This window comes from Pezoporus flaviventris, unplaced genomic scaffold (genome assembly GCF_033815535.1).
Source record: "Pezoporus flaviventris isolate CSIRO_AGI_PZ_B2104156 unplaced genomic scaffold, CSIRO_AGI_Pfla_v1 ptg000002l, whole genome shotgun sequence".
NCBI classification, from domain to species: Eukaryota; Metazoa; Chordata; class Aves; order Psittaciformes; family Psittacidae; genus Pezoporus; species Pezoporus flaviventris.
Genome location: NW_026892550.1, coordinates 60803849 through 60818641, shown reverse-complemented (window position 1 = coordinate 60818641; position 14793 = coordinate 60803849). Strand labels below are relative to the sequence as shown.

General features: G+C 38.6%; 1 protein-coding gene across 4 annotated transcripts in view; it reads right to left on the bottom strand.

Moving 5' to 3' along the window:
• NR3C2 (nuclear receptor subfamily 3 group C member 2) overlaps nucleotides 1-14793 on the bottom strand; it is a 207441-nt gene that overhangs the window by 89690 nt on the left and 102958 nt on the right. For all 4 annotated transcript variants that reach the window (XM_061441080.1, XM_061441090.1, XM_061441071.1 and 1 more), the window contains one exon: nucleotides 295-434. In XM_061441080.1, the coding sequence (XP_061297064.1) occupies nucleotides 295-434 (140 nt within the window). The remainder of the gene's footprint in view (nucleotides 1-294; nucleotides 435-14793) is intronic.

The window sequence follows — 14793 nt, the reverse complement described above, 5'->3', positions numbered from 1 at the left end:
AAAAGGGAGCAGCATGATAAATGTAGATCCATATATGGCATGGAAGCACATGGAGTAAATCACTCAGTGAAAATAAGGTTTTCCAGCTCCACTCCATGTGCTACATTAAGCAACTAAAAACTCAAATAAGAAGCTAGGGAATGAAGGCACTGAAGTCAGCTATTGCTGATGGTAAAAGAAAATGGTTTCACAAGGGGGAAACCTTTTCCTTGTATGTATTTCTATTAAAAACCACCAAACTTGCACATATTTTGCCTTTTCTTTTTTGATGTTTTTAGTTCCATGTTTTCTTACCTTCTACTGCTCTCTTGAAAAAAACTTTACAGCTGCCACATGTAACCACCCCATAATGACATCCAGATGCTTCATCTCCGCATACCAAACACACTTTGGAAGGTCTTGAAGATCCAGTTGATACACTTCTCAATGAAGAGCTGCAGTAAAAACAAAACAAAACAAATAAAACACCTGTGAATATTTCACATCACACTGTCCATACTGCAAAGTTCAACTAAGAATTTGTAACAGGTATATTGCTTAAGGCACCTTACAATTAGGCAACCACAACTCTTTCTGGCAGCGCCTCGCTGAATACATGAATTGCTTTAATTAGTAAGCGCAATACTTTTATTGTCTGTTTAAGACACCCATAATACATCAATGTTAATGTAAGAAGTTACCACAAGGACAGTGGAATTTATTGGTAGCAGATGATTAAAACTGAAAATAAACAACAAATAAACAAACCACTCTGGCAGCGATCTGATAGCTATAAATTTTCTTTCTGTTTGCTTGTCTGTTTAAAGCCTTTACAGCTAAGGAATACCTCTAATAAAACCGCAAAGACCACTTTATGAAGTAGCGCAGCACTTTCCTGCCTGCATTCCTGCTTACCATTGCAGTGGTATAATATTTCTGTAATTTAAAAGCTTACTTCCAAAGTAGTTTTGAAGCCTTTTTACATTCTGCAAGCGCAGAAGACCCTTCTGTATGACTGTAGGTGCCAAAAAAGCAGCATCAGAGATTCAGAAACCATCCCAAAGTATTGAATCCAACTTGTTATTGACATGTAAGTGTACTGCCAGACATTAACTGTACATTATTTTATTCTCACCAAAGGTCTTTAATGATGATAATTAAGAAGTCAGGCTTTCAACTCCTCAACTGAACAAAAGCAGTAATGAATGTGTTTTGAGACCATTATTCACAGCTCCTTTGAAGACAGACTGAGAGAGTTGAGTTTGTTCAGCCTGGAGAAGAGAGACTCAGGGGAGACCTTATAATAGTCTTCCAATACCTAAAGGAGGCCTACAAAAAAATCTAGGGAGGGACTTTTTACAAGGGCATGTAGGGATAGGAAAAAGGGGAATGGTTTCAAGCTGACAGAGGGGAGACTTAGATTAGACATGAGGAAAAAAATCTTTCCTGAGAGTGGTGAGACACTGGCACAGGTTGCCCAGAGAAGCTGTGGCTGACCCATGCCTGGAGGCTTGAAGTAAATGATCTTTAGGGTCCCTTCCAACTCTAACCATTCTATAAGGCTATGACTGCAGACTGATGCATCTTGCAAACCCAGCTTCAACCATCTACCACCTTCTTAAAAGGCAGGGCATTTCTGTTGTTGGGTCTCCTTAAACCATGATTCTCCAAAGGTATCTTTAGGGAGTATTTTCCACTGGCAACACTAAAAGACAGTGCTCTTCATAAACAAGTCGTATTTCATGATGCAGCGAGTCTCCTCCTTCCCTTCTTCCCCCAGGAAATGGAAATGCCACCCTAACGTAACCAGCACGTTGAGAGAAACGTGCCAGATACTGAAGGAGGTGAAAGCTCTGGATTCCTCCCACGCCTCTGGAGTCTTTCCTTCCACACAGCCCCTCTTCTCCAGGTAAGTGTGACCTCTTGCATTTCTTCACGTTATCTCTCTAAATGCTGCCAAACATTTACAAAAACAACCTGAAGAGACTTTACACCAGCGGTGAAATAATCTGATAGTTCATATTGCGGGTCACAGGCTACCTGTCGGTCAGTTATTGGGAAACAAAGTTCACAGGTAGCCTTAATTCAAACATAAGATAAAACCAGCCTGCCTCAGAAATTTCAAGTACGCAAGCTTTGCCTTTTTCGAGTTTTCTATCTTCCTTTAAAGAGGTATACAGAGGCCAAGTGACTTATCCAGGGGCACAGCACAAACGTCACTCCAGATCAAGGACTGCAACTCTCCTGGCCTGCAGCTTTACTGTAACAGCATATCTAAACGTCTTCTTAAATGACAGCATTCAGATGCTAATCAAAATGTTCCAAATAGTATTCCTGCTTGTCTGCTCCCTAGTCTGTTAGATTTACTAGTTTTAGTTGTTATGCTATTTATACTTTCATTACATAACACCACACTCCTTGATAATTGCTAGGTGATGGCATTAGCTCATCTGTTAGAAAAACAAAAGGAAAGCCTCACCAAATCTATGTTAAAGTAAGTTCTGCATGCTCAAGTCACTGTCATACCTATGCACGCTGCATTAATCTATCCCTAAGGGATGGTACCTTCTTCAGGATTTGCTGAGACTCTGCCGGTATTCAGCTCTGCATTCAGATTTGTTTAGGTAATGAACAGGACTTTCTCCCTCAAGCATATTTCATACTCCACGAAAAATAGGAAGCCTCTCATTAAACAGAATTCTTCAAAAGGTGTCTGCTTTCTAGAGAAAATGTAAATAACCTGGAAAAAAAATAAACTAACTCCTTGAAAATTCTTTTTTTTTTTTCTTCTCTCCTTTTTTTTTTTTTTTTCCTTCCTTTTAATTGTAAACAGGAGTATTTTGTCTGGGAAGGGAAACATTTCAATTATAACATGCCACCAAAATGTCTTAGGGCATTTGTAATTTTCATGCTGCATGTTCCCATTTCTTCATAAGACTAGCAAAAGAATTCCTAGTCTTTCTACCCTGAAAAAGGTCAGTGTATTCTTATTTAATAGCTAAAAAAGGTAAAAAGGTAATTCTGTTAGAGAGCTTTTCCTATGGAGAAATGGAGGTTTCCAGGGTATGTGTGTTTGTGTGGTTTTTTTATTTCTTCATAGATATATATATACACACACACACACATATATATGCATGCTCAAACTCTCCCTCTACATTATATATATAAGTACGTATTATTTTTGGTTGAAAGTTGTCATGTAGGATTTGCAGAAGGTGGGAGACCCTTTTTTTAGATACAAGCTACCCTACAAAATTTCACTTACACAGAATTATTGGGTAAAAAAAGCCAGTAAAGACACATTGAGACACCAGCTGATCCACAACTATTATTAAATGCCTACCTAAGACATAATCTGCAGCATATTTTATACAGTGCTTCTCTAAATGAAGGGCTTGACTATAGCCGAAAGATGAAGGTACAGCTTGAATACAGAGCATGTATTCAACTACTCAACCACAGCATCACAGGTGGAAACTTAACATTCTGGAATAAAATTCAATTAACTCCCCATACATCCTTTTAATCAGTTTAAAAGTGGAATAGCTTAAAACACAAATGAGGTATTTTCATTCTTAACTGAGGTATCCAACATGGAGCAATTCTCAAATACTCTATTGCAAAGAAACATTAATATTAGCTGTTGGTACTTAAACCTCCTCCAACTTGTGCAAGCTCTAGCTATGTCTTCAAATGAAGAATTCTTGGCTTGTTTTTAACACCTCTTATGTTCTCTTTCACCCATGCTACACCAAAGCATTTACCAATTCAAATGCTGTTATATTACCTCATGCAAAAGTAAAGTGCTAATTGTACATACTTGCAAAAAATAATAAAAGGCTGAGTGAAAAAAAAGATGCTGAAATCATACTGCTAAACTTTAGATTAAGTCAACCCTCCCTTTATTTTTGAGAAGCTTTTCTTTCTCAGCAGGGCACACATGGATGGTCACACATTTTTCTCCTGAATCTCTTCTGTATTCAGGCTGTCATTCCTTTCCTAGTGCCTTGACCATGGTGAACACGATGAGCATTAAGATGTGACTGGTGACAAAACTACTCCTCTGCCCTCATCTCAAGGCCAGATACCCAGTGTTTATGACATAGAAACACACTTTATTTATTCATCACTTTTATTAAACCAAGTATTTAATTAATCAGAATAGCTGTATAACCTATGTTTATAGGGAGAAAAGGGCCCATTTTGAAAGTGCTTTTCATGCATGCTCCAAGGTAAATATTTCCCTTTTCATTAATTTACCACAGAAATATCCTATAAATTTCTAACAAGTAATCCTAATGTAAACTGGTATGTGGGAAAAGTTAGAGAGAGGTTAACACTTCATAGGTAAAACCAAAGTGTTAAATTCAGTTGATTACAACAGACATATATATCCATTTCATTTTAGGTTGTAATTCTTTTTTTGGTTTTGTTTTTGGCGTTTTTTTTTAAGCTCAGTTTTATTTTTTGCTCCCAATGAGCAGTTTAATTACAATAATCCAGATTATTTAGGCAACAAATTGTTCTCTCTTTTGAAAAATACAAGAGCTGGTCAAAATATGAACGGATACCATAGGAAAGAAAAAAAAAAAAAAAGAGGAACTTTACATCCGTGTCTCTGGAAAGCAATCAGCCTGCTTCAAATACCTATTTAAATGACATGCTAAATCTAATGGCTTCTGTGGGCCACAGCAGATTGAGTCTTAAACTTTAGACCAAGTGAAAACACTGTTTAAACATTTGCCCAATCCATACTAGAGCCCAACAACTACTGCTCTGATATTTAACAGGGCTTTTATAAACTTTGACACAATGGACTATTGTTGACCCAGAAAATTTCTTGCAGGCAGCAACCTACTCTCAATGTAAACTTCTAACTGCAAACACAGGAAATATGAAATAGCGCCACAGAGCTGGCTACTCATCACTGCTTTCAGAAGCCAGTGGTTTCCGTAGGCTGGTTAGGTGTTATTATTTTCATGCCTCTCTCCTTATTTCCAAACACAAAGCGGGGGGAAAAAGGCAAACACACGCCCCCATGCACACACACTCTGCAGGATTCAAATATAGAGATCTAACAGAGCATACATATTTTATCACAATGCTTTTACAGCCAAGGGCAGCATGGAGCAGTTCAACAATGCCAAATGTATCTTCTAAATGACTTGTAAAATGGTTGCTTAGATGGCTTCACTAACATTTGTCACACTGTAGGGTATGTGATTAGGAATAAGCCTGATTTATTACCCTCAGCAGTGCAAATGCTGGCAGTTAAATGCTGACCTTGACTAGCTACTGCCATCAAACTCATTTGTGTCTCTGAGAGTTAGCTTTAGTGATAGTTATATGGAGAATTAATTAGAAATAACAGATTTTGTAAAGAAGAGTCAATAAACCCACAGATAATCCAGCATTTTAGAATCTGATTATATAGGTTATTATACTTTTCAAACCAGATGTCATACAGGAGCACAGTTTAAACAAACGATGCTTCTCTGATGATAAAATGAAGCACTCCAAAGAAGCATAAACCACAATATGAATCCCAAATTCATTTGTTCCCAGCACTTTTATTATTATGAGATCTAGATGAGTCCTTTTTAATTTCACATCACTGATTTTTTTCATACAAAAATTTTCTGGTAGTAAAACGAACAGAAGTAACCTGGGTACACCTCAATAAAGCAAGCTATGTGAAAACAAAGGTAAAAAGAAGTTGAGGTGAGCATTATATTTTCACCAAAATTAGAAAAAAAAAAAAACAACAAAAACCAACAACCAAACAACAAGCACTTCAAGAGGAAGAATAATCAGGATACTCAAGAAACAAAGACTGCCAGCATCTTCCTTCTACCCTCTCACCTCATTTCTGAAGGGGTGTAAACTTCAGCGAGAATCCTCTTCTACTGGGGACTGGCACAGAAGAACATCATAGTTAACTCTTCACATACAGATACTGAAACCAATCTTGCTGGGGCCCAAAACAAGAGCTGTCTATTTTAGTGGTATTTCACAACCGGGACATGGATGGTCCGACTGAGCGTGGAGACCACAGCTCAACCCGTCTTTCACACCCGAGGTAGCTCAGACGATCAGGAGGCGGCCAAGAGTTGATCAAGAGCTGCCAAGCCGGTCATGCCACTGCAGCAGCACACCCACATGCTTTATCCTCACTAACCTCAATGCACAAGCCAGTCAAAGCCACCCAAGAGAGACAAGAAACTCCCACACTGAATGGGCAACACAACTCCTTGCAACCAAGCACTAAAATCAAGAGACTGATTACTAAGTTTATGCTACCCTAGAAATACACTTTTTTTCCCCCTTCCAAATACTCCCCTGAATTCTTCCTGGTTTCCACAGCTAATCTAACTGTTTCCATTGACTGGTCACTTCTCTAGCAGCTCTCCTTTAAGTCATCATTCACTCAGCCACCGCAGTAGACAGCATAACCATCTCCTCTTCAGATTACCCCCATTATTTTCACACGTGTTCACATAGAATAATTTCACTGCCCAAGATAACTACTAGGTATTTAGAAAATGCTATTATGGTCAACAGTTGTGCAACAGATTATTCGATCGGTACATCATGATGTTTTGGTGATGACCTCCACCATAAGCATGTATCATCCCCCAGATTTTAATTGTCAATGGTAAGGTTTGACTAGTATCATTTTTACCTTGTGTAGCCTGAATTTTTTAAGAAGTTTCACTGCAGGAAAGCACCCTGGCTCTTTCCTGTAACTCCCTGCATAAAGCAAGTTAGCAGGCTGGAAAATGGTATTTCTTAAATGTCAGACTATATAAACCAATCTTCTTGTCAGCAGACCAAGAAAGCACAGAGAAGTGAAAAGGTGCATAGATGACACTATCAGGTTTGCAGAGAAGAATGCAGTCACATGGGACATCATGAACACTGAGCTCAGGAAGGACCACTGAAACCAAACCACCCCTGAGCCTCAGCAACACTTCTGCATGCAGGCAGAGCAACATTTACCCTCTGATGTTCAGCAGAGAGGCATACAAATTACATAATAACCTAGCTGCGAATTCTGCTGGCTGAGCTTCTCAGGGCATTACCCTGCTCCTGTAGAGATGAAGGCAGACATTACAGAAATGGTATTGAATAAAACAATAGGAATTCATGACCGCTACCAACCCCTAAACCTGCAGCCTTAAAAACCAGCTAAGGTTATTTTTCCTAAGACTAAACCTTAGAAAAACCAAACAAAAACTTTAAGGCTCAGAAATCTTGATCATGTTCTAAGTATTTTAGGAAAGATGTGTTCTTCGGTGCATATTATGGATGACAGACACCAAGCATAACATCTGAAGTGGTGCACCCTTACTCTGACATCTGGAGTACTGTATCAGTCTAAGTAATGTATGTGGTTAAAGAAAGAACTATTATTTTGTCTTTAACATCTTTTCTCTACTAGAATAACAGAGATAACAGAAAAACATCCACTAAAAATACATTATCAATGTGAAATATTCAGGAAATTAAATTAAGGAAGAAAAATTATGTAGAAAATAGCATCTTCTTGTGCTATAAATCAGTTGATTCTGAAAGCACCAAACTTCAGGATCCTGAAGCTCTGCTTGGATTACCATTTATTAACTGTTATTTGGTTTGTTTCAGCTTATGATGAAGAATGCATCCAATCCAGTACTCCTTCTTGTAATTCAAAGCAATGGACCAGTATCTCATCGAAACAAACTTATTTTGCCACATACAACTTTGAAGGTTTATTTTTAAGAAATTAGAAAAAAAAAAAACAAACCAACACCCAGAAAATCCAATAGCTGTGATAGTATATTTAATTTAGTGGTCAGTCTCAATTATTTGGCTCTTTTTTAAGCACAGAGATATACTATTCCAAGACAGAAAATTTCCAATTGTTTGAACTTTAAACACTACAACCCTAATACTAATGTAAAGATTACAAAATTAATCCTGTATTTTCAATTTCTGTTTTTCTTTTAAGAAATATATAGTATGATGAAACATGTAAGAATCAGAGGCTAAAACACATATGGTTAAGAGAAAACAAACCGAGAAATCAGAAATCAGATCACTTCTTTCCTCAGCAGCTCCAGCTTTCACCTTAAGTTACTCAATTTAGCAATGCCTAAGGGTCATGTATCACACTTTCATACCTGGACCTTAATTATGGTAACAAGCAAACTCTGATGCACAGTGATAACAGAAAAGGCTTCCTCCTTTCTTCCGAACCCCTCCAAATCTAAAAAGATTCACTCAAAAAAGCATTTAAATTCCAGTGTTTATTCTGCAAATAGAAGCTGATGGGTTCTCCTGTGCTGCAGTCACCAGTGAACAGGTTCCTGTATTTAATTTAACCTTAAGGCATATGTTGATTTTACAAAATGAAGCAAGTGTACTAAGCTCCTTCAGTTCCCATTTACCTTAGTGGATACTGACAGGACCCAGCATTTCCCTCAATCCAGCTGTAAGCCTTGACTTTTCCTTGACCTTCTCTACTGAAATCTTTCGGTAAGAACTGTAGCTGGCTATCCAAATTTTACCTTCAAATAATCTGTTTACTACAGAAAAATACAAACTAAAGAGTATAAAATATAAACAAGAGTAAACAAAACCATGTTCTGGTGGACTGAAACAGAGGACCACTTACCCTCTAGGGAAATAAATCTACTTTTTACCCACTGATTTACTGATCAGAGAAGTGTAACATCCTCCTAATACTCCTCTACAATGCACTCTTCTCCTCTAACTACTGTCACAATGTACCAAGATCCAAATGCCCCAGGGAAATAGAACTGACCTGTTCTGCATGTTTTTTAGTATATAAGCATATTTATCTATTGAAATGGAATGGCCAACCTAAACAGGGAGTTCCCTATGACTAGCAAATCTTCAACTTTGGAAGCCAGAGAACAACAGCAGCCTTACAGTGCATTCTCTCTAACTTTTCATATTTGGTCTACTCATAGAATGAGTGCAGTTTAAATGCATTCAGTGTTGGTATCTGTGCTGCTGATTATAAATTGCTATGTACTGTATGGCAAGATAAGGCAGGAACAGTTTATCTGGAAAATGATCTAGTTAATTATTGAAAGTCTATTGGGGGTGGGAGCAGGGAGTTCATTTAACTCTTTTCCTGCACCTGATTGCCTGCCATGACTAAAAGGGAAGAGACAGCTTCAGAAACAAGGTTTTTCACAGCATCATCTTCCACCACTGGAAAATATGTAAACTAATCTATCCTGATCACTCTTGTACAAGAGCATTGTGATGTTTACTCAGTGATGCTCTGCTGCCTTCTTCTTAAGCAGTATTTTAAAACAGCATAAAATGCAGGGATTCAAGGGAAGTTCACCTGCTGGTGGGGACACCAGCAGGAAATCATTACTACTTGCAGGAAAGACAAGACTGTGTGACTATTCTACTCCGCTACTGAAGATTTCTAAGACAAAGAAAAATTGAACAAAGAAGAAAAATATACACAGAAGCCCAAAGCAGGGAGATGCTATCAGTAATACGAACGTCTCCTTAAAAAGCCTCCACTTTTCAAAATAAAGCTCACTACTTCCTCAAGTTCTTCCCTCAGAGTGTAAAGAAGCAGCTCCTAAAAATACTCGCCTTTGCTTGAAAGCTTTATTTTATGAAAGCCCTATTACAGCAACCTGAAATGACATTGAAGACCAAGTATTAACCATCTTCAACCTTAAGAAATGTCATTCTGTTGCAGAGACAAAAATCTACCTTGTATGTCTGGCAAGGGCTTGTCCCTGTAAGTCCTGAAATAATGCCTGTATCAAAAACATTAGTTTGTAACAGAAGCAGCTTGGTCCAGTCATATGTAGTTTCCTATTATAAACTGTTTGCTTTATCTTCTGAGTGCTTACAGAGAAAGCCACCACACCACTAATGCCCTCACCACGCAATATAAAAAGTTTACAAGAGTTCCATAATCAAATAAATAATATATATATATTATGTGTCATAATAGAAAAAAGTAAACTGAACTGCCATCCCCAGTCTACTGGGGATTAAAATACCACAACAGAAAAACCTCCAGAGCAACCATGAAATCATAGGGAAAAAAGGCACCAAAGCACAAAAAAAGGTTACCATGGGAACAAAGGCTATTTCCCAAGTTGTCACATAAAAGCCCCAGTATGGCAGACCTTTACTCATAAGAGCAATCCCACAGGCTTCGAAGGGCAACATGTATAATTATTGCTTGAGCTAAAAGAATACAATGGGGGAATGGAAGTGGAGGATGGGGGGTGGCTTTTCAAGTCCCTTGTGCCCCCCTCAACCAACAAGACAAAATTAGGATGTATGCTGAAAGCATATTAGCAGTACCAATGTATGCTATATTATAATTCCACATAGGAACAGAAAACAGAAGTCGAAAAGCCTGCACACTAATCTAAAATTCATAAACAAGGCATAGGGAAAAATGAAAGGCAACAGACAGCTCACAATACTATTTGGTATGAGTTACCAATGCAGAACTGAGTAAGACTGAAGCCCACAAGCGTATCAGAGAAAATTCCTGACATGAACAGACTTAAATATGTTACACGCACTGAGTTCTGCATGCATTTGTAAAAGGAAGGTTGGAAATAGAAATAATCCACTGAAGATGATCTTACTAATCAAAAGGTAATAATCCTTAATAAGGTTAGGCATAGCGCTTTACATTTTGCTGGAAGTTTCCAGCTTGGCACTTATTCAGATGATACAGTAAAAGCCGAACTCCCAACTTTACCACCATCTCTGATGAACACGTATTTTAAAAGGCAAATAGTCACATTATTTTGAAATATCTTCTGTGACTTCTAAAAAACACTATCTGAAATAATGACTTCATTTTAACTAACATTTTTCCATTTTAAGAAATTCAAGCTGTTCACGGTGTTTTAATGCATAAAATTATTACTCGATAGAAGCAGCAAGAAGCCTCCTGCAGCTCTAGGTTGGGGAACTACACAGGCATTGGGGTAGTTCACAAATTTGTCTTTTCCACCTTCTACCATAGCCCCGATAAAACATCTTCCTAAAACTAAAAGGTGGAAAAGCCACAGTGATTTCCACTTCTACCTCCTTTACTGTTCCCCTTATTACCTTCATGGGCTTTTGCTACCTTTTGACTGTGTAATAAAAAAACAGTCACAATGCCCCATCCAAGGAACTGCTCAAGGTCAGGTTAGATGAGGCTTTGGGCAACCTGCTCCAGTGGAAGGCATCCCTGCCTGTGGCAGGGGGTTGGAACCAGACGATCATTAAGGTCCCTTCCAACTCAAATGAACCTATGATTCTATGTTTGAGTAACATGCAAGGGTTATGGTGAGGTGAATATGCCTGCACTAAGTAGGCAACACAAGACAAATGTATTCACCAGCCAGGGTAAAATATGAAAAACACTCCAAACAAGCGCAAACAAGAAGCTATGCAACCCTCCTCTTGCCTTACCTTCAGCAGGCAAACATCTACCCTGCACAGCTTTAGCAAGTAAGTCCTTGGTCCAAAATGACTGGTAAAGGGCTCTGTGGTACCTTCTCAGAAAATACACTGAAAGAAATATCAAAACTGTGGAAGTATTCTGATGCAAATCCAACCTGTGAATTGTCACAGGTGAAACAGCCTTCTCCTATCTGCTGGTAAAAAATGTGATTAACAGGATTAACACAGCAAGTAGCAGCTCCAGTTCAGACAGGGACATCACTTCCCACTTGTCCCATCCCTGCCACACATAGTGACAATTTGCAGAGATTCTGACTTTTATATTTACAAGGTAAAGTACAGTCACTCCTGTTGGTGGTGATATTGCTGATTACCAACTTTATTTGTACACTTTAAGTTCCTCTGTTTTCTCTTGCCTGTAGTTCACGTGGAGGGCAGTATGGGCCAAAAAGAGATACATTCATGAGTATTCAACAGCCCTATTTTTCATCCTACTATTGCAGAAGGAATGTAGATATTCTTTCCAGCCTTCTTCTTAACTTAAAAAGCTAAGTAATTTAAACAAATAGAGGGCAGGGCAGGGGGAAGACTTAAGCCTCTCATCTTTGTAGAGCTTTCCTCTCTTGCAAAAGAATTTGGTTGAAAAGGACATATAGTAAAAGATGGCTTGGACTAATCATTACCATCCCCAGTTATAGAAAGACAGCGCATACTTACATCCACAAGAGCAATTAGGAAGAGCCAGAGCACATGATGTCATACTCCAGCATATACAGAACCTGCATGTGAGCAGATGCACCAACTGCACTCATGCTGTATGTACAGTCTTGAGTGACTTGCAATTTTTAATTTTACATAACCCCCAGATTTGCATAAGACTATACCTATTTTAGACACCAGGACAGAGGAATTGTTTAGGTCCTAAAACAAACCAACATCAGAGCCAAAATGCAGTACTTCAGAGCTCAGCACAACAGTGAAGACTTTGGAGCAGAAATACTATTGAACCTTCGAAGACACAGTTAACATACAAGAATCCCTTTTAAAATCAACAGTAACAGGAAATCTCAGCTCCCATTAACTAAATAAAAATTCTACTGATAGCTTGTGGAAGGTAAAATCAACCGCATGTGTATTTTTAAAATATTCCAAACCTCAAGTCCTTTTAATTCCCCTTCCCCTATTTTCACAGCAAGTGTAACTGCTGACATGTAATACAGTTATCCTGTATTAAATAACTATAGATTTTAACTTTCAAATCAATTAAAATACCCCTCCATTATATGTCAGAGTGACAAGTAATAGCCTGCTGAGTGCCATGGAAAATTTTGGTCAAATAGCAGATGAGGGCTGCAATCACTGACTGATACCTAGAGCAAAGGTTTTTGGTAGTTCTCCCACAAGCAATCACAATTGCTGACAAAGTTCAAATTTGTCTTGACAGTATTGTCAAGGCAAACTAGAAATGTTCACAATTGCAAGTCAAAGAATTCATTTTTATTCAGCTGAAATTCACTCTACTGCTCACATACTAATGATACACAGTACTGTACCTACCACTCTTTCTAGCCGAATAGCTGAAACCCATGTAGCAAAGAAAATGAGAGTATTAAGCAAAACACAGACCAAGGAAGTTACGTTCTGCAACTAACACAGCCCCAGTTCCTCTCCTAAATCCTTTGCTGCATACTGTCAGAACTCTTGCAATATATAGCAGGCCTTGATTTTGGAAGGCAGCTTCTATTTAACTTCAGTGGGAATGAGAGCTGGTACAATAATAAAAAATACCGTCATCCCTCCCATTTCAGGAAAAGGATGTTTAACTGTTTATGCACAACAGCAAGTTATTCTAGAGGCAAACTGACAGTTGAGTGTGCATAATTATGTGCTTATGCATAAATTTACACAATTTACATAGTAATCAAGGTGTACAGCAGCGTGAGCAAACATTATTACTTGCTAAGCGATCGCTCCCCAGATCTCATTTATGCAGCCTGTCTGTGGCACAGATTTTCAATTTTCTATAGCAAGGACCATGATATTTACATTCATTGTTAAGCCAAAATACCACTCACTGACACAAGTTTCCACACAGAGTGCAATTAAAACCAAGCAGAAAGAACTTGATGACACACATTCTTTGCTCCATTAAGCAATTTCATAGAACAACAGAACGGTTTGGGTTGGAAGGGACCTTAAAGATAATTTGGTTCTAAAACCCGCTGTCATGGGCAATGGACACCTTCCACTCGACCAAGTTGCTCAAATCCCCTTCCAGCCTGGCCTTGAATTTCTGCCTACTCTAAAACAATCAGCTTTCTTTTTTTTTTTTATCCCCCCTGTAACCACCAAAATTATTTCTGCTATAAACAGATGTGCAATACGCAGAGTAAGCACTTGAGGAAGAAAGAAGATGACTCAACAAAGAGTAAGTTTTAAGGACCCATGGTTTTGAACACTGTAGCAGTCACAGTGTAACTTAACTTTATTACATGGCTGGAAGATCTAGTAAGACCCTGAAATCCCCCCTTGAAGCATCCAGGCTTCAGACCACTTCACTCCACGCACCTCCTGCCAGAGGAGCCCACTGGAGTCACAAAATGTTAAGAGACCTACAACTTCTTCTTACTTCCGTATCTGCTTCCTGTATTCCCAATAAACTTACACCAAATAGAGAAAGGGCTGAGCCCGAAATACATGAAAATAGTTTTAGTATTCTTTTAAATTAAGCTGTTATTCAGGAGCGGGAATAATGAAACTTTGCATCCTAAGGCTTCCTCCTTCCCACTTGCAAAACTGCGAACTATCACCTTTCCTCTAGAGGGGGCACTAATTGGGTGCCTCTTTTTCATTTAGCCACTTATTTTAATGGAAATGGTAAGAGATAACAGCAAAAAATTGAAAGAGGTAATAGCTACCTACTGTTAAATCTCGCTGAAGTTGGCTGACATTCAAAACTTATTAGGCAAGAACTCACAGTTACATAAAACTTATTTTCCTTAGGCTCAATCTAGGGTCTTACTACCGTAACCAAGGACTTGATAGTAAAAAGTGCTTCTACAGCTACCATTGCTTTAAAGCTTTGGATGCTCACACATATGCCCTCAGACCATCCTGGCCTTTCCAAGGAAACACACCAGGAGTCCCACTTTGTGACAGAAGTGAATGTTTGATTTGGTTCACCCAAAACTAATTTATCATCAGAGAAACCAGCCATTACAGATCTTGTTAGCAGCCTATGCCCCAGAACATCTGAACTAAGCTCACAGGTAGCTGCAGTGCCATTACCACAGCCCACAGCTCTTCACCTTGAACACACAGTGGAAACCCTGCTCCTTGGTCAAAGCGAGCAGAAGA